General features: G+C 45.0%; 2 protein-coding genes and 1 long non-coding RNA gene across 6 annotated transcripts; 2 read left to right on the top strand and 1 right to left on the bottom strand.

Annotated features, from left to right (window-relative positions):
• Positions 1 to 3,559: 3,559 nt before the first annotated feature.
• Positions 3,560 to 17,844, top strand: crebrf (creb3 regulatory factor). 4 transcript variants are annotated; one of them, XM_076979805.1, is made up of 9 exons: positions 3,560 to 3,684; positions 8,159 to 8,366; positions 8,514 to 8,639; positions 8,795 to 10,028; positions 10,405 to 10,599; positions 12,131 to 12,320; positions 12,411 to 12,484; positions 12,828 to 12,950; positions 14,061 to 17,844. In XM_076979805.1, the coding sequence occupies exons 2-9, from the start codon at positions 8,358 to 8,360 to the stop codon at positions 14,321 to 14,323; spliced, it is 2,214 nt and encodes a 737-aa protein (XP_076835920.1). In that variant the 5' UTR covers positions 3,560 to 3,684; positions 8,159 to 8,357; the 3' UTR covers positions 14,324 to 17,844. The 4 variants fall into 4 exon arrangements, with proteins under 4 accessions (XP_076835920.1, XP_076835921.1, XP_076835922.1 ...); XM_076979806.1 differs by having other exon boundaries at positions 14,056 to 14,319; XM_076979807.1 differs by lacking the exon at positions 3,560 to 3,684 and adding an exon at positions 7,923 to 7,981.
• Positions 17,845 to 20,330: 2,486 nt separating this feature from the next.
• On the bottom strand, positions 20,331 to 23,448 carry LOC143481705 (uncharacterized). Its single transcript, XR_013122055.1, has 3 exons — positions 23,347 to 23,448; positions 22,784 to 23,189; positions 20,331 to 20,970 (listed from the first exon to the last, which is right to left on the bottom strand). It is a non-coding gene; the product is annotated as an uncharacterized LOC143481705 (long non-coding RNA).
• Positions 23,376 to 27,715, top strand: bnip1b (BCL2 interacting protein 1b). Its single transcript, XM_076979809.1, has 6 exons — positions 23,376 to 23,523; positions 23,649 to 23,741; positions 23,970 to 24,061; positions 24,168 to 24,266; positions 26,661 to 26,779; positions 27,057 to 27,715. Exons 1-6 carry the CDS (start codon positions 23,440 to 23,442, stop codon positions 27,251 to 27,253), a joined length of 684 nt encoding a protein of 227 aa, XP_076835924.1. The 5' UTR covers positions 23,376 to 23,439; the 3' UTR covers positions 27,254 to 27,715.

Raw genomic sequence — 27,715 nt, 5'->3', positions numbered from 1 at the left:
GCTTGTCATTTTTTAGATACTTGTATTCTTTCGTATAAATGTATTAACTTGGTACATCATCATTTTCTTGGGATTTTCTAAGTCTGTTATCGAAACAGGACTCTAATTAATTACTTTTTGCAACCATGCCACCACACACCAATTGCATTGTCCATCTGTACAGTAATATAATAATATGAATTTATGTTCTACTTGGTCAAAGTTAAATTCACTTCTGGTGCTCTAGTTTACCGAATTTTGTTTGTGAATTAGCCTTTCATTTTAAGTTATTAGATATCCGGTACAAACTGTGAGAACAGGGCTGAAAGTTCTTTAGCAATATCACTGACTTGCAATTGCACTGTTTTGTTGATTGTTTTTGAAATTGTCCCGTTGTTCATTTCCAAATGCGTCAATGAGAACTTCTTTTGATCTCCGTGTAGTGCATAAAAGTTTATCACAAGTAAATCATAACTGACGCAAAGACTCACGTTACCGATTTCTGCAAAGTCTATTTTAGTTTTTGATGGATTATCAGGACTCATACTGTAGCTAATTGTTAACCATACAGAGTTTATATATTTTTTTCCGGTATTGGTGTCCTGAATAGCTCTGGCAAACTCATTAATCATTAATAACTTTACTTTTTAAAAGTCAATTCTCCTGTCATAACATTTCTGCAACTATTAATTTAACTATCGACACTATCGCTTTTTATGCAGACACAGGACTAAAATGAAGTTGAACTGAACAGGTTTAATAATTTCCGTTTGTAAGACAGCTAAAATGCTGATCTATTCTTTTTGAATCCTGGTGATATGGTGAATGGGATATAACAGTAAATGACTTCCCACCAATAATATTTATCATACAACTCACAAATGTTTTCTTCTTATGTTACAATACCGTACAAAATGTTAATATAAACTCATCTAAACTCTGCCTGGTCCCACCCTCGATGACCGATAGAGGGTGACACTTGCAGATGTGGATATTTCTTCCCCCTCATCCTGCTGTCCCTGCCAAAGCCTGTGGAGAAATATAAAAGCCTTTTGTACTAAACTGCTGTGAGAATCCAGTGTGATCCTCAAGAGGATAAAGTTGGAGACCTTTGTCTTGAGATAAAATATTTTTAAGATGAACACATTGTGAACTAGAGACCAAATGTTCTGGGAATGTCAAAAACTCTTTATACATCTATAGCCAGCATGTACAGCCATTTTTTCTTGGGATGTAAATTGAAGCCTGTTTATAGATGCTTGGTTTTGCTCTAAGATTTGTCAGTTATTGGTAATGTTGTGGACTGTCTTTCTTACTAATGAAATAACGCCATAATGTTGTTGTGTTGTTGTGTCTCTCGCAGTCAGTTAATGCAATCCAATGGTTTTAATTGTTTTAATTATAGATTTATTTTTTATCATATGCTGACATTCTTTCCACCCTGAGGGGGATAGGATTTGGGCTTCACAGACAGAGAAATATTCCACTTGCTTTCTTAGAGAACGGGAGGACTCCAGGAAACGGCAGAAACAAACAGTGCCTCAGTCCCCTCAGATTGTTTGTGGAATCTATTTACATAGCAACCCATTCATAACTATCGAGCCCATTTGGAACGCCATATCTACATGTCACCAGATGAGCAGAGCTGCAAGTTGCACACGTTAACCCAGAACTTAGTGGAGGTCCGTAAAATGTCAGTTCAGATCTTGGCTCATGCTGTGTCTGGGGAAACAGCCTCGTTCTGTGAGGCGGGACTGATAGTCAACCATAGATACAAATCTCATATCTTGGAATATCTTGAAAAGGGTTTATAATTAGAAAAAGACTAAATGGGGTCTCACAATTGATGTTTGACTAATGACTCTTAACTTCCAGTTGATATTGCATGACCATCAAGGGGAGGAAGCCTAAATGAATATTTCTGATGAGGATTTGTATATTTAATAATGCCATATTTAGACACAGATGCATATTTGGGTGAGCCTGAGATTAAAGTATGCAATGTACATAACATTTGATAGAATAATCTATAAAGAGCCTTTCACCTTAATTCTTGTTTGTACTTGCCCTTTTAATTCCAGCATGATTTCATAATGAAGAAATGCATGTTCTCTTTCTAACCTGCCCCTAAAGAGATGCATTATTTGTGCTGTGGTGGCTAATACTGATCACATTTGTGTGTCTGCTCTTTTCATCCGTGTGTTTGTGTGAAACCAGTAACCATGACAAAAGTGGATCATTCGTTCTCTGGAATGCCAAAGAATGTAGCATCTGGCAGAAATCTGAATAAGAGCCTTGAGGCTTATTGTGCCTTTGACATCATTGTTCTTGTCTCTTTACAGCCAGTTGATGGCCCTCCTGGCTTAGCTGAACCCCTTGTCCAGACTGGCATCACACAGCGGTGCCATATGCCACCTCTGGTACTGCTGGCCCTAGCTGGGTTCTTATCTGTGTGCTAGGATCCAGGCCAAACCACCTTTCGCTAGAAACAAACAGTGGTCATAATTAGGAGGACCTACGGGCATATTGAAGTGATTGCATTCAACCAAACAAGTGCTCATTTTCACAGGTGGCGGCCTGCGTCTGTTCGATTGGCCCAGATTGTGTAATTTGACCACACACAGAGCCACATCAGGTCTGAATGAGCTGTCCATCCTTCAACCCCAGATGCAGCGGGTTACCAGTGGGTTACAAGATTTGCAGAACCAGCCCCAGCGAGACAAAGGCTGGTTTAGGCCACTTTTAAGTTGAAGTTTTGTTTCCTCCTTGGGAGTAATAGACGCTATTATTTGGAGAAGGACTTGGCGTGCGGCCCAGGGCCACGGGCAGGTCCAAGCACTCGGTGCATTGCGGAACACTGCTGACTGGACCTTGCACACGGCCCTGAGCTGCCGGTGAGGGCCCTGCCCACTAGTGGAATCCGGCACTTGTTCCTCTTTCAGCACCACAGGCCTTTGTGCAAAATGCATTCAGAATAGGAGGGCAAGGAGAGACTTCTGTGTCTCTTATGGACATTTGGGTGGGTCATAAGCTGGAAGCGTTGCGATTATGATTATTAATTTTTTTGGTTGGTTGGCATCATAAGTAATAGGATGCATGAATCATTGATAATATGCTACACTTTGAATACATGCATCTTTCTCTTTGTGATTATATATATATATATATATATATATATATATATATATATATATATACACATTTATGTAAATAATTTTGAAGTATAAGATATATAGTATAAGATAAAATAAATTAACATGCTATACTTTCCGTATTTAGCCTAGGCTCTTATACTCTTAGTCATGCTCTACTGCAAACATAGAATCTGATAGTCTAATATTATCAATAAAACTTGTTTTATGTTGCTATTCCAAATCTTCGGTAAAACAGAATTATGATCATTACAGTAGCTGTTTCAAGTGTCATTATATATTTTTTTAATCTGACAAGGACGTAAAGGGGATTTCATATTATCGAAATTGAGATGTTTTGGGTCAGTTCTGTATCCACGAGCTGATTGGCGAACGCAAAGCCACGTGACAGGGGAGTCACGCGCTTTCCAGGAACCCGTCAGGAAGAAGATAAACAAAACAAACCAGAGAGGAAGACAGCGTGGATTATGAACAAATGACGTGAAGTTCTCGTAAAGACGACTAAAACCGGACCGCGGAACGTTCTTTCCACAACCGTGAGCACAAACCGAAGGTGGGTCGGTCGTTCGTCCGTCGCCGAGCTGCAGGCATCGTCGAAGTGCTTGTTTAAAGCGGATAAAAACACTGTGGTGCGGTTAGCTGGGGCGCTAAGTGGCGGTAGCCCGCTAGCTGCTGCTCGGAGAGAGAGGGGAGGGACGGAGGCCATAGTTGTGGAGCAGCGCCGCGCTGCAAGTTTTAGTTCCGCATCGCACGCTGGGCTATTTTCACCAGCGATCTTGTGAATAAAAGTGCGATGTTTGCATACGTTGATACTCGTGATGTGTCAGTTTGTCACCAGGATACATGGGGAGGTTATTTAGGAGGAGGCACTAGTAGCTGACACTAACTCACGCTAGCTGGCTCAGTGTCCCTCCACCACTCAACTGTTCTGGAAGGAGCTCGATGTTGGCAGGATCCATGTAGACGTTTTGTGCACAGCACCAGTGTTTTTCATTTGAAACATCCAGGGGGTAAAGTTCTAAAAAATTCCCATATGGATGAAGTAAAACGATTGTAGATGGTTTGCTTCAGCCAGCCTTCCTCTTAACTACATATACACGCGCTTCAGATTGATTTAACAACAATGATCGTCTCATGAGATGAAAAAAAAGGAATCCATGTCGACCAGCCAAACCGTATGTCGTTGTAATGTGTAAAAGTTCTTCAAAATAGATCAAGAAATGGTGGTTGGTGTTATTTTTATATATTTAATAGGCATGTCATTTGAAGATGTCATAAAATAATGGATTACGGAGACGTGCGTGGTTATTGTGCAGGAAAGAAGGAGCGATGAGTGGATTGAGGGTCACCTAAGCGGAGCAGGCAGGGTACACGCCCCCCTGAGCACCGTGCCCAGTGCGCTACTCACACTAACGTTGCCCTTATGCGCCGTTTGTAGCGCTTCACCGGCGAAGCTTTGCAACACAATGTACTGTTTATGTGTATGTTAGGGTATTATTTGCATTATTAATAATTTTGTCGTGTTTTCGCTGCTCAGCTAGCCCGCTGTCCTTATTTAAGCCGCACAAAGCGACGTTTTCGCCTCGGCTCACGTAAATGACTAGGAAATGATTGTGTTTTTATATTCGCGAAAAAGTTCGAGACGATGATGGTGTGTGTTGCACTTATTTACGTAACGTGGGGAGGCCTTCGATATTGTTTGTTGCTCGGTCCTCTCAACCGAACGTGAAGGGGGCGGGACGCATAGGCGAGATTTTTCTGTGATTGACGCGCAGTCGGGCCACTTGGGTGTATGCGGAAGCGGGCTGGAATCTTCTGACGAACCAATGGCGGAGCTGGGAAGCGTGGGCGTTGGCGCAGGGCAGCAGGGTTTGGGTGATGTTTGTTTTCGAAAGGGGCCATGTTGAGTTCAGTGTTGTGGAATGTTAGTAGGTCAGAGTCAAACATGAACCTTCCTCTTGGCTAAAAGTAGCTATAATTGCTATTGTAATAACCATGTGTTTGTAATGTACCACTCGTGAGCTCTTGTTTCATCGGGGGCTTCACAGAAATAGACATAATGGCGTTTGTAGGCCAAACTAGCCCCATGTAAACATTGCGTGGGTGGTTACATACTGTAGGACGCACATAAGTGGAAAAGCCAGTGTTCAGCTGCATATGGTATTTTTAGATTGATCACATTTATAAAAAATTAGATCTGATTAAAGATCTGACCTGTCCACTTTTGGTATTTACACACAAGTCCTATTATGAAGCATGTGTATAAAACATTTTGTACTGTTTAATGTGATTTACATATTGACAGTACACATTTTATGAATAGTATAGATTAGTGGGATATTGTGCACATTCACAAGTACAGTGTATATACACTGTGTTGTGAGAGCTACAGTGACATAACAACATGTTGGATGGTGAATTTAAAACATTCAGATTCACCAACCTGTTGTGGTTACCAATATCAGGATTCTTGGAACAAGCTCCACACATTGGATGTGTGTTGCGATGTAATGATCGAATCACTCACCCATCCATTATGAGAAGTGAATTCAAAAGGTTCAAAAGAGACGATTTGTTTCGAGTGTCTGGGGAGCTGCTTAGTGTGGCTAATGCTTCAGGCAAGTTGCTTTAGAAATGCAGGAGATTAAAAGAGCCTCCGTCTCCGCTCACGCTGGCCAGGCGGGGACGCGGGGACGCGGGGACGCTCGTCCACACTCTGGAGCGTGAGCGCGGAGGCCGTTGGCGCCCGGCACAGGGAGGCAGCTGCAGTGCTGCATCAGCGAGAACGCACCTCTGACATTTGCAGAGCCCCCTGGGCGCTTGATGCCTCCCTGTGCTGCAGAATCACAGGGCTGCTGGAAACCAGCCTCCAGCTGGCCCAGCGGTGCCCCGCCTGTGTGTAGCAGGGCGCCAGCCTCCGCGCGTTCGGGGCGGCCGCACACACACGCGGAAGCATGAAGGGCCGTCTGAACCCCGGCCTCTACGCCCACGTACACATCGGTAAGGCTTCGGGCCCTCAACCTCTGCAAAGCGTTGGAAGTTTATGGGTTCCAATCCATTTTATGGTTAGCCAATCGGTTTCCAGCTAATTTTGTCATTTTAACATGACATATTTTAACATCTCGCCCTGGTTCTTAACCCTTGAGACATGGGTTTGTCATCCTTCTGGTGGGAAGGGAGGAAAGAGAAGAAGCATGTTTTATTGACTGGAATCAAAATGATCTATAGCGATTATCTTTAGCATTTTAAGCTTTACTGCATAATTATTTTGCCCATGTATTTCATGTATTTATTCAGACTTGTTGGCCATTAGAAATAAGCAAAGCAACTACTGTCATAAAGACAGAATTGGTATGAAGTTGCCATGTGTTTGAAACTGTATTAATTGTCATGGGACTTCATAGGCAGTGCTGGACCACCCCAAGTTCAAAAGTACTGCAGCTCTCGTGCTTTGCTAAGATTGTCTAAGATTTTAACCATATGCCACCTGGAAGGAATCACACATGGATGAAACAACCTTCCCTTTTTGTTCAACAGGTTCTTTTTTCTCAGCCAGGGCATTCTTTGCAACAGTCATTTCAAAAGCTGGTTTCAGGTTGCCTGTGAGCTGTGATCGGTTGCCGTAGGATCAGCCAAGGCCTTTTAAATCTACCCAGGATGAACGTAGTATTCGCCCGAACACCACTTGCTGCAGTAGATAACTGACTAGATATACGTTTTGATTGGTTGCGGCCTTGGGCTCAGACGAAGCTAACAGCCTGTTCAGGGGCGAGGGTGTTGTTCAGAGTTTGGATCCAGCCAACTTTTATATAGAATAATACAATAAGCATTATACGGCATGTGTCTCCGTAGCTTAACCTGAAAAACTTGTTCATCCAAGTATATAGCAAATGTTCGCTTTATGTTTGTGAGTTTCAGACAAAGACTAGGGCACGTTCAGATCTGTGAAGGAGATATCTCGCATCGCGTCTTCCTGGTGGCATTGTCCAGACGTATGCCACACAACAGGTGTTTTTGTTTGCTGTAGGCCCAAAGAGGGAGAGCCCTGTCTCTTCCACATTCCCGTCGTAGTAGTCGACGACTCTTCCGGACACAGCAGTGCAGGACGGATCGCTCGAGCGAAGGTGAACTTCGCTGCGTCGCAGCTGTGCTGCGGAAAGTTTTTGCACGCAAATACTGCATGCAAACCAAGTGCTGGTGAGGAGAGCAGAGCACTACGCTGTTGTGTTTTTGTTTCTTTTTTTCCTCTCTTCACATCTTCATGCAAACCCCGCCTTGCGCGAGAGCCCAAGGGGTGATGAGACACCCCCATCTGCCTCGCTCGCCGTACCGTGGCCGTGTCTCCCGGCACAAGAAGAGCAGACCCGCTCTGCCCTGCCCCTCCGCAGCTCAGTCCGGGCCCGGCTCCCTCTCCCGTCGCGTTTCTGCCGATTTGTTATGCAAAAGGGGCGAGAGGTTCAGGCCCCTCCGCTCGCGGCTGTCTGGTAGGCAGAGGGGAAAGGGTGGCGCTGAGGGTGGGATAAAAATAGCGCTCGCCGCTCGCGCTCGCCTCCCCGACTGATTACTCTGGCTCCGCCACCGCCGTCTCTCCCTCCATGGATCCCAGTCGCCTTTTACGGACGACCTCCGTAACTTTCTTCGACCATGGCTAGACCGCCTCGCGGTTCCTCGCACGTCAACACCCCTCCCCACCCCCCTCCTCACCGCCTTGGCTGCTCGTCTGTGTCGTTGTGCAGCCCGGATTAGAGGGCCGTTAGTTGACGCCGCTCGTGCCTGTTCTAATTTCAGCCGGTGGCGGTTCGTGACGGTCTCTGGCAGCCACTGTTTGATGGTGCAGCGAACTGCAGTTTGTAAGTGACATTTTTGGCGTATGGAACATTTTGTTTACGGGATCTTGCGGCGCTTAGTCGCTATTTACGGAGAAGTGCGTGGCGCTGACATTCGTGCAGATAATGTGCTTTATTGCGGTTTCCTGTTCACTGCTTTTCCCCATCTCTAAACTTCTCCTGCGTTTCCTGTGTCCACAGAGAACGGCGACCAGAGGAGGACACTGTGGCCATATTTGACTCCACGGCTGAAGCCTCCACGTTGCAGAAAGACTTTTGTTTTATTGGGCCAATCGATTCATACTTTTTTTTGCCAGAGATAGACAAAAGAACGAAGCAAGTGGGGCAGGAGGGGTGGCCGAAAAGTTTCCGCCACAGAACTGGAGATCTGTGCTTGGCGATGCCTCAGGTAAGGCCGTTTCTGTGTAACATCACACTGAAGTGTTCCAAAGTGCCTCTACAGGCCTAAGTAGCCGGCTTACCGTAGTCAAGTGCACTTCTTTCGGTCTGACCCTCCTTTTTGATCATCCCCTATGTGTTTTGATCTGGTATGCAGCCCAGCATTAGTGGAATGGACCCTCCCTTTGGGGATGCCTTTCAAAACTACACTTTTGCTGACCAGGCACTGACCAGTACGGACCTGTTGGCCAACAGCTCTGACCCAGACTTCATGTACGAACTGGTAAGCCACCTTGACAGCCAATTTCTGTAGTGTGACGACAAAACTACGAATCACTGCTGCTGTTCGTGCCATGCAGTGGCTTTGAATCCGTACGAACTGCTGTTATTTCCTGTACTTTATGCATATTTGGGTTGATATTGTATCTGTTTCTGCAGGACAGAGATATGACCTGTCGCCAGAGCCCCAGAGGGGAAGCGTTCACAATCGGGGACTGCAAAGAGTTTGACAGCATGGAACACGTTCCAGAGCTGCTAGAGAATGATCCAGCCTACAACTCCAACTTTGAACAGTGGGACACGTATTGGGAGGACCTGACCAAGTACACCCGTCTCGCCAGCTGTGACATCTGGGGCACCAAGGAGGTGGACTTTCTGGGCCTGGACGACTTTTCCAGTCCTTATCAGGATGAGGAGGTCATAGGCCGGACACCCACCTTGGCTCAGCTCAACAGCGAGGACTCTCAGCCCGTGTGCGAGACACTGTACCATCCCGACCTGTTAGCGGGTCAGAAGCAGCCGGCGTTTCCCCCTCCGATGGCGGGCAAGAAGACGGGCAGGATGGCCGCCTCCTCCACGTGCGTCTCTTCCACCCGTAATCTCCTGCCCGACTTTGCCGAGGGCTCCCAGAAGGCCACCTGGCCGGTGCCCTCGAGCACCGAGACCATGTCCAAGTCCCAGACACAAGGGCCCAGCAAGGCCCCATCATCATCGTCCTCGCCGCCACAGCACGAAGGCGCCGATTACGTTCGAAAGGCCAAGGTGCGCATTAGTGCGCCGCGCAAGCCCATGCTGGAGAGTTGCGCTCCACGGGGGAACGGGTCCGTCCGCTCTCCGCCGGCCCAGCAGCACGAGACTGCCGCCTCGCTGGTCAGCGTCGGCCAGGCAGTCGGCGTTGGCGCCGTGACCGCCCCCGTCGGCGAGAAGAGGGCGGAGATCCCGAAACAAGAGTCCCCGGTCGGCCCCGTTCCTGAGGTGGGGCCGTCGAGAACTGCATCACAGAAGCTGCACTTCCCCACCGCCGGCAGCACCGAGACCTTGCTCTCCGTTAGCGCCCTGGGAGCCGATGCGGCCGCCGTCGCCGCTGAGAAGAAGAAGGAGGAGGAGCACAACTACTCGCTCTTCCTCACCAGGGCCAGGCTGGCAGGCAAGGCCCTCGCCGACATGGAGGAGGAGGAGGAAGAGGAGGAGGAGGAGGAGGAGGAAGAAGAGGGGGACGAGGAGGAGGAAGAGGAGGAGGAGGCCGAGGGGGCAGAACTGGACGACGAAGATCGTGACGAGGGCTTCGGCAGCGAGCACGAGCTCTCTGAGAACGAAGAAGAAGAGGAGGAAGAGGACGAGGACTACGAAGGAGACAAAGATGACGACATCAGCGACGCCTTCTCCGAACCAGGTGTGGAGCGGCGCCGATCCGTTATGTTTGTTTGTTCTTGACTCCACCACCAAGGCTGCAGTGTTTTCTGTGCTCATTCATTAGATTTTCATTACAGATACCATTGTCCAGATGAGGCTCGCCAGATTAATTCCTTGCAGATGTGTTTGTGATTCATACCTCATAGCTAATTCTGGCTAAGCCTCATAGCCGGTGTGCCGCCAGGTTCAACGTTAGGTCACGTTTCTCCTGCTGGATGTCAGGTTGACCTGTTATGCATTCTCATTGATGAGAAGCTCTGATGACCGCGTCTGGCTGCTCCGAGAAGCCATTGTACTGTTTCACGGTGGGTTTTTTTCCCTCTCCTTTGTGTGACCGGACGTTCTGTCTCGTGCAGGCTGCGACGCGGACCTGGTGGAGGACGTCAAAGGGCTGACGGCCGGGATTTCCAGGAAAAGGGGGAAGCGCCGGTACTTCTGGGAATACAGCGAGCAGCTCACGCCTTCCAAGCAGGAGCGCATGCTCAAACCTTCCGAGTGGGACAGGGACACACTGCCCAGCAACATGTATCAGAAGAACGGCCTGCATCATGGTGAGGCGAAGGGCCGCGCCGGATTAAACCCTAGTAGTACACCATCGTCTTTATTAGTTCAGGCTAATCCATATTCCCTTTATAGCTCTTTAAAATAGGAGGGAAAAAACATTTTGCCATTTGGGGCGGGAAAAAACGGCAGTCGTGTGGTGCTGGAAGTCGTAAGTTGATATCGTGTTGATCCCATGGGCATTCAGGGCCATCCTGTTTGGCCTAAAAGGCCTAAATGGCCTTGTTTGCCTGTCCTCCTGTCATTCAGAACGACCCTAGCCAGACACTGGCGTCTGTTGGGTAAGGTTGAAATCATGTGTGTGTCGGCAGGGGAGGCCCTCCATGTGTTGGTCCTCTCCCTCTTATGTGTTGCTTATTATTGTGGGATTGGACAGTGATTACCTTAACAAAAGGTGCTGTTATGTAGTTCCTATCATTATAGGGCTTGAAAAGTTGAAAAAAATAACTATATTGTTATTTTTTTATATTACCACCCTGTCTCTACAAAGCAACATAAGGTGGCAGGCTGACAAAGGCCTGAATTCAATAGCATTTATCTTTCCTAAAGATCAAAAATATCTTGGAAAATGTCTTGAATCAGTGTGCAGTCGGTGTGTTGTTTGGAGATTGACCAGATGAAATCTGGCTATACGGTTCCGATGCTGCTCATTTTGAATAGCCTTGTTGATATTAGCAGTTAGCCAGTACTATGCAACTTCTAAAGTATGATAGTTGTTTTGACTTGCTTAGGAAAGAACAGAACAGCTGCTGACTGATATTATAGAGGCCTACAGGCATTTTGTCAATGTTTAAAATGTGTGACTATATAACTTCAAAAGCCCCCCCCCATCACACTCTAAGAGATAATGTGGCAACACAGGAAAGACATGAGACGGGGCCTTATCAGAGGCGTTTATTCAGCCTTTGCGCACATCTGTGCATGACAGGCACGTCTGCGAGGGCGTAACAGATTCTTCCCTCAGGAAAAATAGTGCCATCTCTGACAGAACGATTTATACAGATTTTATACACAGCTTAATTTCTAAATATCTAGGAAGGAGGAGTTAATGAAAGTGGGGTTTAAGCTGTACAAAAATGTTTGTTGACTGTCCCAACGGCTGCGTCTAGGTTTCTGTTCTTGGTCAGCTTGATTTCCGTCACTGTTGACACTGGTAATGTCTGCTGTATTGCATTGTAATTGACCATATGCTACAGATGGTGGATAGAGATAAAACAGATGTATATTGTGTTTAAAATGTCTCTCCTGCTATTGATGATCAGCTCTTTGGTGAATGGTAATAGTCCTGACATTTCTACTACTACAATTAAATGTGCTCACCAACATTGTAGAATATTGTTATTATATTATCATGTCCTTTTAAGGTATGTACTTGTCAGCTAGTGACTCTCTTTCAGTGACACTTTAACTGATAAACGATAGTTTACCAACGCTTACGTTGCAGCTTTTCTGACTGGCGAAGAATGTAAACACGTCTTCTGCTCGGCGGAGTGACCCTGACGGCCCGTTTTCCCCCCGCAGGAAAATACACACTGAAGAAGTCGCGGCGGACGGACGTGGAGGACCTCACCCCGAACCCGCGCAAGCTGCTGCAGATCGGCAACGAGCTCCGCAAGCTCAACAAGGTGATCAGCGACCTGACGCCCGTCAGCGAGCTGCCCCTGACCGCACGGCCCCGCTCACGCAAGGAGAAGAACAAGCTGGCGTCCAGGTGAGGCCTCCCGAACGCCCGCGAAACCGGACCGGGCCGGGGAGGGGGTGGTGCGGTCACCTGAATGTGTGGTCGTGTGTGTTTCTCCAGGGCCTGCAGACTGAAGAAGAAGGCGCAGTACGAAGCCAACAAGGTCAAGCTGTGGGGTCTCAGCACCGAATACGGTACGTCGGGCTCGGAGCGGAGACCGGACGGCCCGAAGGCGCATGCCTGAGATTGTTTCACTTCACCCATGGAATTTGATCGGGAAATTCTTGGCTAGATCTTTTTGTTCTTGGGCCGTGCCATTTACTCCTGTCCTCAACCGTTCATGTAGCTTGCCAATATAATAAAAGCATCTTTAAGAGCAGTATAAATATTCAGATTATAATTCAGATTATTGTTGTTGTACTAAATATTATTACTGCCACTCCTCATTGGCCTCTGTATGATGTCAGTCATTGACACCTACCTAGAACAGGTCAGCACCGAATACTTTGTTTACATTTGTTTCATTTTCCTATGCAGATCGACTGCTGTTTGTGATCAACACAATCAAGGAGGAAATTGTGAGCAGAGTTCAAGATAACTCTGATAACAACGGAACAAGCATGGCTGACAAGCTCGACAAGCTCATAGAGGAAACACTTGGTAAGATGTTTTTGCAGACACGTTCTGATTTGGAAAGTTTAGCGACCTGTTTTTCATTTAGCAAGTATATGAATACTTTAGGCAAATGTTCCAAATATTTTATTAGTTATTGTTGTTATTATTATTGTTATTGTTGTTATCTAGGTGCATGGGATAATTTGTTTATTTGGTCTGTATGGAATCTTTTAAATTAACCATAGTGTCCATTTTACCTAGCTAGCTGTGGCATTTTTTTCGGGTCATGTAACATTTTAAAATATTTAAAATGCTGTTGGCGACAAGCAAGTTTCTGGCTAAGGCTGATGTACCTCCATGCCTTCGCTTGCCTGCGTGATAGCTTGTGAAACGAAGACGCTTCAGATAGCCCTGTTCCACCAATGAGGATCCATAACGTTCACGTTCACGCCTCGTTCTAGTCTGCACACCATTCTGAGGTCCTTGGCGCTATCGGAGAACCAGCCCGCATTTGCACCCAGAACCGAGGATGTCAGCAAACGGAGGGGGTGGCATAGCACAGAACAGATGTAAACAAATAACGGATAAGGAACAGTGTTGATATTACCGATATAGCAATGTTAAATAGACATGGAAATGTATTAACTAACATGATCAGGATAGCATCATTAATAGCCTTGCTGTAGCTGAATTCAGCGCCCCAGACATTGGGATTGCTGCTGTCACCCAGCATGCCATTGGGCATAACATAATGTGCTAGTAAATTACTTCATCCAGATCCATGGCACGACAAGTCTTTGCTCTAGAGGTTGACACCCCCCCACATGTCTTCGTGGTTCTGAAGAACCCGATGTTGTTTGGTTCCAGCAGGGAACTCTTAGGGTCCTGGGAACCTGTGTTGTTTAGGTGGAAACGCAACAAACAGTTCCAGCAGTTCACAAACTGGTTCTGGTTCCTCATTGGTGAAAAAGGGCTAACAGCGACACATCCACTGCTAACGGGGCAGTGTAATAAGAGGTGCTGTTCTCTCTCTCTTTCTCTCTCTCTCTCTCTCTCTCTCTCTCTCTCTCTCTCTCTCTCTCTCTCTCTCTCTCCCCCTCTCTCCTCCCCCTCCCCCCCAACCCCGCCCCGCCCCTCCCATCGCATGCAGTGCAGTCACCAGTGGCCGGCCAGACGTCAGACTTTGTGAACCAGATCCTGGAGAACACTGGCAAAGGGGATCCTACAGGAGGCCTGGTGGGGCTACGCGTGCCCACGTCCAAAGTGTAGAGGCGCCCAGTGACGTGCCCCTCCCCCCGGGGGGGCGGGCCTTCAGACCACGCCCACGTCCAGGCGCGCCACCCTTGTCCCACACTGTAGCGGCCCGGCACTCTGCATGCCCGTCCCGCCCTGGAGGCACGTCATCATGCCTAACGTGAATACATGCATACATGCCCCCCCCAAACCCCTCCCACCCGCATACGTATGTATATATTCACCTTACGCATGCCCCACCCCCCACCCCACTCCCGTGGAAACAAAACTAGTAGTTATCCTCTGCACTCATTAGTGGGTTTCCTTACCATGTGTGCATGTGGCTGGTGCAAACCTCCATCTACAGGCCGCCATTTTGCGAATTCAAAAGCCAATCTACGAGATACCTCCTGAATTGTTTTGGGGTTTTTCTTTGATTTATTATTTTTTTGTTTTGTTTTTTTTTGTTTTGTTTTTTTGCTTTGAAGAGGGGGAAAAAGCACCCAGTTCCTGCTGTAGCCATTTTTCTTTTTGTGTCCAGCTAAATCTGTCAAATGTCCTTTGCCGGAGTCCCAAAGCAGATCTCCCTCCGGACTCCCCCAGCAACGCATGGCATCTTTCGCCTCCGCTTCCTTCTCCGGTCAAGTTAAACTTTGAAACTCACCAACACAAAAATAACAGAACCCCCCCCCCCCCCCCCCCCCAACACACACACACACACACACACCCACGCACACACTTAAACTCTGCTTTCATGTTCTAGTATTGCGGCATTTGCAGGATTAAGCGAGATCCACCTATATAATGCCAACTGCGGAAAAGTCCATGTGTGTACAAAAGTGGGCGGAATGTGTATCTTGTATCTTTATGGCAAAATGTAGGACAGAGACGCAGCATAACCGCTGGATGAGGAGTCTGGGCATGGATGTTCTGTTCCTGTGTCTTGGGGTTGTCTCAGGGCAGAGATAAAGCACGCACGTGTGTGTGTGTGTGTGTGTGTGTGTGTGTGTATGTATGTGTGTTAAAGTGAGAGAGGGAGAAAGAAAGAGATGGTTGGTTCCAAACCGGTTCTCTAAAGGAGAATAACCATTATTTCTGTATGGGTGATTCTTGTACACTTTAACTTTTGGTTCAAGTACCCTCATGTCAAGTCACCCCTGACACTTTTATTTTGTATTTCTTCTCGTGACGTCGCACTGAAGGGGCTCAAAAGTTGTTTCCCAGACTGGGTCTCGATCATATTTGTACTTAAATAAAAGTAAGATTCATTGTGCCTTGTAGATGTGGGGGGGCGGGGCTAACGGGCTTGGCTCTGGAAGTATACGGACCATTTTGGAATAGATAGTGGCCAGTGAGGCAGGGCAGGCCGGCGTGCTTGTTGTGTATTTCAGCTCGACAGAGATACTCTGAATGTATATAGGAGCCTGGTAAATTCAGATATATGCCACAGAGTCTGTGCTATGTATCATGAGATGGTTCTGATAAATGCTTAAATTTTGATTATTTTTTTCTTTAATTTTCTTGGTTTAGTTCAGTTTTTCCTCTTTTGGTACTTTGTTTAGGTGGGAATGGATATGTACGTGTGTGTGTGTGTGTGTGTGTGAGAGAGAGAGAGAGAGAGGGGTGTTTTAAGACAACTATTCATATATTAAATATGAAAACAATATTTGCACACTATATTCTGATTGTTTTTGTTTTTGTACCAAAGACACATGCAACGTAAAATGGCAACTAGCCAGTTTAAGTAAGGTTTTTGCACAGCTAACCTGACACCGTATTGAATGTAGGAAAAGTGGTGGGGTCAGGGAATTTTCAGTCAACTGTGAAATTCGCTTGGGTCCAATTATCTACAGAAAGAGGCGTTCGTCCGCATCCTCTTCCAGCTCTCGTACTGTTCTTCGGTTCTCACGTAGACGTGTTGTTTTGGAAATTTTCGTACCTAGTCACTTCCAGGATTTCGGTTTCCCGCCATCGTACTGTCGTCGATGCTTTAAGAAAGGACTTCTAGAGCCAGAGACCCTTCTGTTTGCATACGTGTGACATCACAGAACCAAAACCTTTGCTAATATTACTTTTAGTAGGAAGTTGTAGAGGAAAGCACGCATACAACCATTATACATTAAGTACTTTATCCTGCATAGATAATATGTATAGTCATTAATTCATGCATTTGAACAGTTGAATATCCATTACTAAAAAAAAACTTAAAAAAAAAAAAGTCACCTTTTAAATTAGCATGACTCATTACTGTCTCTTTATATTCAGCAAACGTCCTGGAAATAACAAAAGAGAATATGAATTGCTCTATTTTTGTAGTGGTTACCTTGTTTTCTCTTTGTTGTCAGCTATGTACAGTCTAAAACGTTTTTGGAAAATGCTTATTCCCCTTATTCCCCCCCCACCCGGGGAACCGAAAGCTCGCTTAAAGATCGGACGGCCTCCGTCACGGACAGTGGTCCCATGTTAAACCTGAAGAGAGTTGCTCGGTTGTTCACTTAAAGGAGCACTGAGGTTGTAGGCATGAATGCGTCAGCGAGACAGAGTGAGAGAGACAGAGAGATTTGATAGCTAGCTGTTGCACTGTCCCACTGTTAAGTTCGAAAAGCTACTGCAGTTCTTCATGCAGAATTCTTTGTCGTCTATGAAAAGGCTTATCGAAGAGTCTCTTTTCTTTTTTTCTGAAGTTTGTGGAGAAATTTGTACAGTTCTTATTTTTGAATGAATCAAAGAAGGGAGAATATTTTTCCTCTGAACCCCGACTATATTTAAGCTTAAAAAATTTTGTATACCACAGCTATTGTTATCTATTTCCTTCTTTTATTTTGTCATAGCATAGTAGATTATCTATATACCGTCCATGTTAGAGGCTGTTGTAATTTCAGTGTTCTCTTTGTACATAGAAATGAGAGTTATCTTCTTATCTTCTAAATGTTATATAATGTACATGTAATATATTACATGTAAAAAAATGAAAGCACTTTGTTTAGAAAAAAAGGCATTTTTTCCCCTTCCATTTGCTGCTACACTGGCCTGGTTGGAATGCTGCAGCTAGAACTTGACTTGAATGGCGTGGAGCAGACAGGCCGGCACTGAGGGTGGAGCAGACAGGCCGGCACTGAGGGTGGAGCAGGCAGGCCGGCACTGAGGGTGGAGCAGGCAGGCCGGCACTGAGGGTGGAGCAGGCAGGCCGGCACTGAGGGTGGAGCAGGCAGGCCGGCACTGAGGGTGGAGCAGGCAGGCCGGCACTGAGGGTGGAGCAGGCAGGCCGGCACTGAGGGTGGAGCAGGCAGGCCGGCACTGAGGGTGGAGCAGGCAGGCGAACTTTTGAGTCCCCTGTGTGACAACGGCAGACGCCGCCGTAAAACTTCATTTGCCTTCAGTGGACATTTCCTATGGAAAAGTACAAATTCTGTTTTTTGTTGTTTTTTTTTTTTGTTTTGTTTTTTTTCTTCCTTCAGGTCGATGTACAGTGTTGACATGTTCTCTCTGGACATTGCCAGAGGCGAAAATTATCATTGTTTTTTTTTTTTTTTTTTTTTTTTTTTAAAGAGTAATTTGTAATTATTCCTAACAGGGAAACTGAGGTGTTCAAGGAAGCGTTGACTCCTTGTTAGTGGCTCAAAAGAAAAAAAAAAAAAAGAAAAGAAAAAAAAATTATATCACTGTACTGTAAGGCAAAGCCGTTTGCCGTAGGGAACTAATCGGACTACATTCTTTTTGCCTTTCCAGACACCCATCCTTTCTCGAAAGACGGCGAGCCCTGTTGCCGTAGTAACGTATCCCGGCCTTTCTCGTGCCACCTTCAACTTAAGCTTCTTAGTGTGGCGTTGGCTCAAAGTCATTACAGCCAGTCTGTTAAACGAAACAAACAAGAAATAAATCAACAACAACAAAAAACACTTGGCAAGTGACAATGAGCAGGGTTTTTTGATTATTTTGTTTGTTTTTGTTTTTTTTTTGGCGTATGCGTGCATTGTTTATCTGTCGGTGGCCTGCTGTACAGGGAGAATCTGTCATTGATTTTTGCGTTGTCGTATCAGGTTCTCACATTCAACATTGTGGTTGTGAGCTTTGGAGTTTTTAATCGGGGGACTCTGTGGCATTCAAACAGTTAAGGAAACGGTCGATCTTTTAAAGCCAGTAGTTTTCTTTCTTCCCACCGTTTTAAGTTCAAATGCAACACAGCCCTGAACTATGGCGTCACGCACGCTGATGCATGGTTCAGTTGAACATCAAGGAGTTGATTTAATGGCCTCTGCTGCAGATCAGAATGGCATGAATTAATATGAAACTGCAACAATGAGACTGGTTTTCCAGTTTAGGGGGACATTATTTCTGCCACTGAAAACAGAAGCTTTGACGCTTATCTAAAGCTATTTCTAGTACACAGCACAACATTTACGTTAGCATGTATTTGAGTTTTACTTGCTTCCTACTCCAACATTTCTTGCTTTTTGTAAAAAGGAAATAATATTACTTTCTCTTTTTGAACCAACCAACAGGTCTTTTTATTATTTTTTTGGTTCATTTGATATTTTTTGCATATTATTCTGGCTATTACTCATTATCGAACATTATTCAAACAATAACGTATTTCCAAATTGCATTCTTAAAAGAGTAAGCTAGCTATTAAGTCCAAATCCTGCTTCTCTTTGATGCTCTGCACTATATTAAACATGGAATGAATGTTGGAGTTGAAGCTGCTTGGCCATGTTCTAATATTGTAAAACCAGTAATCATTCCTGGCTGTATTGGACTCGTGTGCCCACTCCTTAAGCTACAAGCTAAAATGTGATCATTGTTTATTGAGAGAATAAGCGTTTGCCACTGTATTTGTGCAATGAATGGTGAGTTCACTTACCACCATTGCAGCCCAATGGACAGTTACTGAAATGTTTTCTTCCAAACGTTTCCAAAATGGCTACAGTACACATTCACGGAGAGACATAAGTATGTTGATGTGTTTCCTTTTCATTTGCATAATTTTGACATGCTTATTATTATTATTATTATTATTATTATATTGTAAATATGTGTGTTGTGTATGTAAGAAACATTGCTCAATGGTGCACTATGCTGGTCTTGCTCTTTGTAGTAAGATGGGATGTTGCTTTAGTTTTAAGATTTCCCAATAAAGAGGCTTGTGCTTATTTTTTACCAAGACATTTTATCTGACTAAATGGCTAATGTTGAGGCTAAAGTGAAAAAATGTTGTTCTTTTGAGGTGGCCATAACTTGCTATTAAAGAGCGTTAACATGACTTCAGATCATTTGATGAGCATTTAATGAAGGGTGGCCTGTCTTACTGTTGCTAAATAATTGATTGAATGCTCTAGATTTTGTTTGTTTTTTTGTTTGTTTTTGATGATGTTGTTTATTTGGCCTGGAGCGGTCATGTATGATCCTGTGCTAAGCGCTTGCTATTCCCTGTGCTTTCTGTTATTCTGTAGTATCTTTCAGAGTGTTTCTCAACAGTAGGTACAGGAGTATCAGATAAGACCGTCATGCTTCAGAGTTTTGTAGACGCATGAACTAACGCATTACTCAAGCTTATTTTTGCTTGTAAATGTCCTGTTAGGAAGGCTTTATGATGTACCTCTCCGGTCATAATATTTGAATATATTGATGGAGCACTATGAGGAAGTATGAATATTAATGAGGCATGACTTTAGTGCATGCTGACCCAACTTACTTGATATATGTTCACGATAGAGAATAATTAACCATTTAGAGGGCCTGTGGCAACATTTATTTGCATAAAATCTACATATGGATTTGATTCATTTATCTTAAGTAATGAGCACAAGGGGGGTGGGGGGGAGTGGAGTGTGTCGCATATTCTTTTATGTAGATAAAACTCCGCAGTGCTCATGTTCTTTGTACGATTGCAAATACTAGCTACAAGCCGAAAAAGACCCGTGTTGCACTCGGTTTTTCAAAAAAAATAAAAAATAAAAAAATAACCAACATTATTTTTTGAAATGATGCCTGCAAAATCGGGTGCCTTATTCAAACAGATGAAAAACCCAAACTTGATTTGTTGACATTTTTTATGGAGGAAAAAAAAATGATGCCCAATATGCCAAGAACTAAAAACGTCAATATTTTTTGTTTCTTTATTTGTTTTCGGGACTGTATAGAGCAGTGAGCTTTCTGCAGATGAGAACTGTTGCTGCTTTTTTCATGTGGAGATGAATGTAGTCTTCCTTCAGTGGAGTAAGTTGAATATGTTAAACTAAGTTTGTACACTTGTGGAACATTTTGGTTGAGAGACTATCCAAAGAGTGCTTAAGTCATGATGTAGACTCATTTGAGAAATGTTAATGTTGTGGATATACACGTATGTTTCATTTCTTCAATTTCCTTTTTTTGTATTTATGCTCAAATCAGTAGATTCGTACACAAGTTTGAATTGTTTCCTGCCTTTGTACTATAGTCTTCATCTTTTACTTGCCATAACATTTCCTGTAAGTTTATTTTCTTTCCTAAACTCACCAACTGATTTCTAGTACAAATGCATTATTAATTATCTTAATAATCAGATACAAGAGCAAGCCTTTGCAGAAATACATTTAGCAGACCTGTAGTGGCAGATTTGGGACATCCACAGAAGTCCTCGAAAGAGCTGGTAGATCAGTTTCTGCACAAGCAATGTCAAACCTTGCAAGCATTGTGTCCCCTCACCACTATTCAAGATTACTGTGCCTGTTGATTCTTCTGGTTCTGCTGTTCCTCAGATTGCTGGGTAATGACTTTTTTTTCTTGGAGCAGTGTCATTCATTTACCAACAAAAAGATGGCCTTCAGCAGTTGTTCTCCAACGAACACAATCCCTAGTTTTCCAAAAAAAAAAAAAGAAAGAAAGAATTACACAAACGACACAAGAAAAAGGTGCGCATTGTTTGACCCGGATCTATCCCAAGACGGGAAGAGGAGGAGAACCGGCTGCCCCGTGCTTCCGGGCAGGCCACCAATGGCCCGCCCATGGTTTCGCGTTTGCTGGGCTGGAGGGGGCAGCACGCCTCCCCTCTCGTGTCCAACGACCTCCGTCCGAAAAGGCACGAGTCCCGTTAGCTTTGCTACCGCTGCGGCTCCCTCGGCCTGCTGGGGTGGGGGAGGGTGGGTGGCGGAAGCTCTTTCATTTTTTTTGGTGAGTTCAAATCAAAACTTGGACGTTGGGTAGGAGTCCCGTCTCTCCACCCATGGTGCTGACATTTTGAATTACGTACTTGAACACCCTCAGTGGCATGAGAGCTGTGACTTGGTGTCAGTCGTCAGGCTCGTGGACTTTCCTTACTCCAACCCCTCCCCCCCCCCCCCCCATCTTGTGAGGAACTGTGCTGGACGGTGGTTACCGTGACATCGGCTAGTGCCACTGTGACACCCGTGCCAAGGCCTCGCCCTCGCTCGAAGGGCGACCATGTCAGACATGGACTAACCCGTGGTCGGGTGGTAAAGGGGTGTGTAAATGTAGCGGTGATAGCTGTTTGTTTGTTTGTTTGTTTGTTTACTTTGAGGAGGACATGGAGAGCTAGTAGGGTCACCTGCACTGTTGGGCCCAGATCTCTCAGCTTTGCACTGATGTGCACTGGACACGTTCAGATGACTACACACAACACGATGTTGCCGAAAAATGCTAACAGCTCCTTTCTTCCTGAGCACCACACACACAGACACACCATCACGCTGCAATGATTTACATCTCCTTCCAAACTTTGCCAAATTTTCATTGAGATAGAGCTAATAATTGACCTTCAACTTTGGGTGTGTTTACCAGAAGTTGACAAGATCCGTATAGGTGTGTGTTTGTTTTGAAAATCCATACAACGTTCAATTTTAGGATGACTGAAAGGATTCTCACCCATTTGAAAAAATAATAATTACACAATTCATGACCTTGATGTAATGCTTCTGATGTTGTATGGTATTCTACTAGATAATTTAGCATGGGATCTTTTAAGTAGCTAGTAGTGTGTGTGTACTCCCCAGGTGTAAAATCTCTCTTTTTGTCACAGTAGGAAGGCTGTATTTCATTGCTAAGTGCTCTGTCATAGATCTCTTGGTGATATTCTTAAGCAAACTCCTGCAGTGTATCCTACTGAAACTAACAGTTACTTGATCCTATTAGCTATGTCTGTACTTGTAGTTCACATATATGCCTGTTCAAATACAATATCTTGGCAGTTGATCTATTTATGTTTCAATGTTGTGCTGGGTTTATACTTTTGGCTTTCTCTTTTATTTCGTTTGTTTGTTTTGTTCTTATTAGAGGCACAAGTAGTTGGAAAACAGCTTGGTTAATTGAGCCTTGTTAGTATAGATGTGAAGTAGGCTTAAATCAGTCGTGATTGATTTCTGATCATGTGTCCACCTGTGCTGTTGTGCCTCTCCTTTCTCATTTTGTATTATCCTTACTTACGTCACTGCATCGTATCAGCCCGGAGTTGGTACCACAGTTTTTGCTTGTAACCATGATAGTCTAATTCTATTATTGATTTTAATATCAGAAATAAACATTAGAAACAGCATTCTGTCTCTGTGGTCTTCTTGAAATTACTACCTTAATTGCAGTGGTTTACACCAAGGTTGGCAATTGAGCCTTTAAAGGAATGTACAAGCTTTAGAAATGCTGGGAAAAAGATGTACCTTCTGCGTATAAAAAAAACTAGACAGACTCGTGATGTCCTGGTTCTTTCTTCCTGTCCTCCCTCCATCCTCCCTCCTCTCCTGGTGCGCACGGACTCCTCGTCTCTGCTTTGGGAGAGTTGGCCTCAGTCGGGAAGTTCGTCGTCAGCATGACACAGCAAAGCTTCACCTACAGGCTAGCCTGACTAATAAAACTTTATCGATCCGTATGAACTTGGGTCACATTCACAATGTTGTCTCAAAGGGACTATTGTGTTGTCGGCTGTTTACTCCAAGCAGTTCACTGAGTGCCACTGCTAAAAAACGCCTGAAAAGAATGCCAGTAATGTAAGGCCTGTTTAGTTCGTGGATACATATTTTAAAAGACACCATGCATCTTCATGCGTTTCCAGTAATTTGTAGAAATCTGTAAAAACAAAAAAAAAAAAAAATGGGATTTAGTTGAGGTCAGGATGATGAACAGATCTGTAGATTAATCTAGTATTAGGACTCCTTTCCGAAATTAGAAATCCGCGGTATATACGTTTCTTTACGATGGCGAAACATTTTAAAACAATACGTGCCGTTTAAACGGTGAATTTTAATCTCGACCGGGCAGCAGTTCGTGCGACGGGCAACATAATTTGGACCCGTTTGCTTTCCGTACCACAACAAAGATGGCGTCGTCTTCCGACGTCCACGTCCGAATATGCGGGCAAGAGATGATCAAATATGATTTAGAAATTAAAGCTCTCATTCAGGTCGGTTGTACTTCATTTGTTGATTTCCCTTCAGCATTAGTAGATATTGTTAGGTGGCTGTGTTTGCTAGGTGTCACGTCTATGTGGTGTTAGACAGTTTTGTAATGCTGTGTTTTTCACGCCAGGATATACGAGAATGTGCGGGACCGCAGAGCGTGTTGGCGGAACTCAATGCTGCTGTGAAGGAAAGATTTAATCTGTTAAGACGGCGAATTCAGGTGAGATTATGTTCAGGGATCCGCATGAAGTTGATATTTAGCGAGTTGTCTAAGGCTGCGTTACTAACGTGAGACGTGGGCAGCTGAGGTTGAGCTGAGGTTGGAGGCTGTTGTATACCCGCGGTTTAAAGATGGGGTTTGACTTCTTATAACTAGCTGATCTGGTTCATCAAAGTTTCCCTTTATAATAATGAGAGACAGACTGATCAAAACATTTTTTTGTATTAGGATATGGAGCAGATGGCCAAAGAGCAAGATAGAGAGACCGACAAGAATGCCATTTTGACTGAAACAGAAGGGCATCGTAAACAGATGTTAAGGTAAGACGGGTAAGATGTTTTTAAGGTAAGATGTTTTCATCCTGCACAGCAGATTTTAGTGACCAGGATAATGTTACACACGTTATTTCCACGCCTCTGTTGACAGTAACCAAACGGCATGGAGAAAATCCAACCTGGCTTGTAAGATGGCCATCGATAACCTGGAAAAGGATGAGCTACTGCATGGTGGTGTCGTGAGGCAAAGGTAAATCACAGCTGCTGTGCTTCTTTCTGACACATGGTGATGGAAATGGGTTACTTTTATTTATCTTTCATTTCCTTTCCTTAACTTGAATCATTCAAGGCTTCCTAAGAGCTGGGGTGCAGTTACTAGGTGCGGATACATTAGACAAGTGGTGCTGAAACGTTTTAATCTTTGCAGGAATGGACACTACATACAAATAAAGAACGCTGATGTGTTTCAAATTAGTGCACCCTATTTAATTAGCTAATAGTTTTATAGAATGCCTGTATAATTTCTTGTGGTACAATGAAAATGATTTTTGAATAAACAAGCATTGTTTCAGATTTAGATGAGTATATGTTTGGAAGTGTTCAAACAGGTCACAGTGCCAAATAAATCTGCTCCTTTCTTTCCGAGAGCTCATGAATTAGGTAAGGGATGATATACAGTCTTTCTTAGACTTGTAAGGCCATCAGCGTGGTGTCACATTAAACTGAGACAAATCGCAAGCTGTAGCAGTTGCCAGGTTGACTGAGGACTACTGTCAACGTGAAGTTGCCAGGGACTGTTGCCATGGTGTAAGCTGGACAGGATTACTGCACCACATGAACATTCTAGAATCATCCAGCTTGCAATTCTACTGGTCGTCAGATCAATGCTGCCAGCATGAAACTGGCAGTAAGCAACTGGCCTGTTCGTTTGTTTGCATATCCCTCACAGATGAGTGGACTGTTTGAAGGGCCTCCGTTTAACGAAGGTCCCGCCGCAGTGATGACATGGAAAGCGAGTGAGCTCGGCCTCGAGTCAAAGTGCAGGTGTCATTTCGAGGTTGCCGCGTTGCGCTGGCAGCCGTCCTTGTAATCTGGCACTCGGGGCCACTCGGCCACATTTAGAAGGCCGCGTCGGGGTTTGTGACCGCACGGCGAGCGAGGAGGTGGAATTACTTTGATCGGTGACAGGGTGGCGGGCGCGTAATGCACTTACCCTCTGGTTAAACGTGCTCCGCCGGCTTCTGGAGAATGTTCCGGAATGCGACCGCGGCTCATCCGGGGAGCTCGATCAGCACATGAAAGCATTTGCTGACTGGATTGGGAACTGTCATTTCCAAGTACAGATGGTACCTCCCACGGAGAGCACTGAAAGGCATGAAATCTAGGCCAAGTTTGACAGCCAAGCCGACTTTAGCCTAGCTTCTACTTGTTTCCAAGTCGGTTCATGAATGTTTCATGAGGGATAGTCATTTTTCTCCAATATATTTGCATTAAAGTGTTCTGCATGCAGCTCTTATCAACAACTTCTCCTCTCCATTCATTTAATGCCACTGGAACAAGAAAAGCAAGGTAAAAGTACTGGTACATCGACATTTCTATGACGGTGAACCATGCATGTTATTAGGCTATAGCTAACACTGATTACAGGTCAGCCAATAGTAATATCAGTTTCAAAAGTTAAGCTGGGCTTCTCTAATACCTTGTGATGCCATTTTTGTGTTTTTACTGAACACAACTGGGAGGTGATTTGTCCTGAAATGAAAGGCTTTTAGAGCTACTAGCACGGCATTATTAATAGCAAGCATTTCAAGAACCATTATTTCAGGGGCTGAATTCCAGATTCTGGTTCATTCATTGGTTCAGTTTGAGTCCGGTTCTCTCTGCAGTCTCTTTTTCTCTTCCCTCTCTGTCATAATGAAAATGGTTGTTCAAAGGGAGACCTAGGAGAACATTTGGGTACCTTCTAGCAACACTGAAAAAATCTGTGATATTGTGCCTTTCTTCCCTGTGCATAGAGTTTGTGGCTTAATGCAACATAATCCTAATTTTCGATCTCCAGCCAAGGATCCTAGGATCCTAGGAGGACTCTTAATTTGCCTTTTGCAATGTAATGACCACTGGCGTATAAGCTGTTGCTGGTAATTCAGTGATGTGTTCAGGAAAGCCTGGTATCAGAGCTGCTTCCAAATCACGCGGTCCATGCCAGCTCTTCATACAGAGCGTTCCAGCGTGGTGTTAGGGGGGGGGGGGGGGGTGTTGAGGATGAGGCACTGGGTGGGGGGGGGGGGGGGGGGGGTGCACGAGTGGTTTATATGCACATGCTCCACCGACTTCTGAGCTCAAGCTGCAGATGTGCAGAATTCTGATGAGAAATGATACTTATGTATATTATGTGTGTGTGTATATATATATATATATATATATATGTCAATATGTTGGTCTCCAAAATTCTTTCAAAACATGTTTTTGACCTAATCAATCCTTTTTATGTATCTTATACATAAAACCTATGATGATGATGATGATGATGATGATCTAGGTGTCATGTCTTACGTTTCTTCCTTAATGTGTATGTGGAAGTGAACAACAAGAACGCTTGGTGAAACTACGTTAATAGACACCTGAGGTTTGAATGTGCTTGTAGGAAGGTCACCAAGGAGAGCCTGGTGCAGACATCCAGCGACATCACCGAGAACCTGATGGGCATCAGCCGCATGATGGCCCAGCAGGTGAGACGGAGCGAGGACACCATCGGCACTCTGGGTAAGGGAGCGAACCGTACCTGGGTGCACGGGGCCGACCTTCTCCAAACCGTTTGGGGGCCATTCTGAATCCTCCAGAGTGCCACAGCAACTCATGGGTGGTTTGTAGTTTTCTCAAATGGGCTGTATATATATATTCTTTGTTATGACTGCATGCGCCAAACCGTAGCATCTGTGCCATGGCGGTTCTGGGCGAACATGCTCGCCGTGACACTCCTAGTGCTTCCGTTTCAAGTTCTGGTGCTTGAACCCATTGGCTCCATCTGCTCCTCCTCCAGCAACCTCGTCCAGGACCGTGCAGGAGTCGAACGAGGAGTTCAAGTCCATGACCGCCACCATCCACCTGGGCAGGAAGCTCATCCTGAAGTTCGGCCGGCGCGAGCTGACGGACAAGCTGCTGGTCTTCCTGGCGTTCGCTCTGTTTTTCGCCACCGTCCTCTACATCGTGAAGAAGAGGCTCTTCCCTTTCATTTAGAGGGGGGAGGAGGAGGCGAAGCATTTGTCGGGCCAAGACCGCCCGCCATTTGACGCGTGGAAGGAGGCGTTGACGTCGGGATAAGTAGTGGCGGCTAATCGTGCGTCGCGGTGTTGATGATGACGGCATGCAGCGTTTTCCAGGCTGGGTGATCGGGAGCTCCGAGGTGTCTTCATCATCACGCAAGATGTTCATCACCATGTAGGATGGGTTCAGACAAAGAATTCTTGATAATCCCGCGAGCTTCTTGTTTGTGCCTTTGAGCTACAGAACTTGCGTCTTATTGCTGTTCTTGAACCAGCAGACCAGTGCAGTGAACCGCAGAAGGTTGTCGTGTTCCAAATGTAACACAAGACTATGAGCCTGTGTTGTTTGATTGAGCCTCGATGGATGGATCAGTGATCGATCTATCATGTGGACAGTTTGTCAGCAGGGAATAAATTGCACTTGTGCCAAAGCCTA

Source organism: Brachyhypopomus gauderio, chromosome 18 (assembly GCF_052324685.1).
Source record: "Brachyhypopomus gauderio isolate BG-103 chromosome 18, BGAUD_0.2, whole genome shotgun sequence".
Classification (NCBI taxonomy): domain Eukaryota; kingdom Metazoa; phylum Chordata; class Actinopteri; order Gymnotiformes; family Hypopomidae; genus Brachyhypopomus; species Brachyhypopomus gauderio.
Note: the sequence above shows the minus strand (reverse complement) of the source record. Positions and strands in the feature narration are given on the sequence as shown.

Coding starts and splice junctions, on each gene's coding strand:
- crebrf (XM_076979805.1), top strand. Junction 8,640..8,794: donor CAGACTTCATGTACGAACTG/GTAAGCCACCTT, acceptor CTGTTTCTGCAG/GACAGAGATATGACCTGTCG. Junction 12,951..14,060: donor GCTCATAGAGGAAACACTTG/GTAAGATGTTTT, acceptor CATGCAGTGCAG/TCACCAGTGGCCGGCCAGAC.
- bnip1b (XM_076979809.1), top strand. CDS start 23,440: ATGGCGTCGTCTTCCGACGTCCACGTCCGAATATGCGGGCAAGAGATG. Junction 24,062..24,167: donor CATCGTAAACAGATGTTAAG/GTAAGACGGGTA, acceptor CTCTGTTGACAG/TAACCAAACGGCATGGAGAA. Junction 24,267..26,660: donor GGTGGTGTCGTGAGGCAAAG/GTAAATCACAGC, acceptor ATGTGCTTGTAG/GAAGGTCACCAAGGAGAGCC.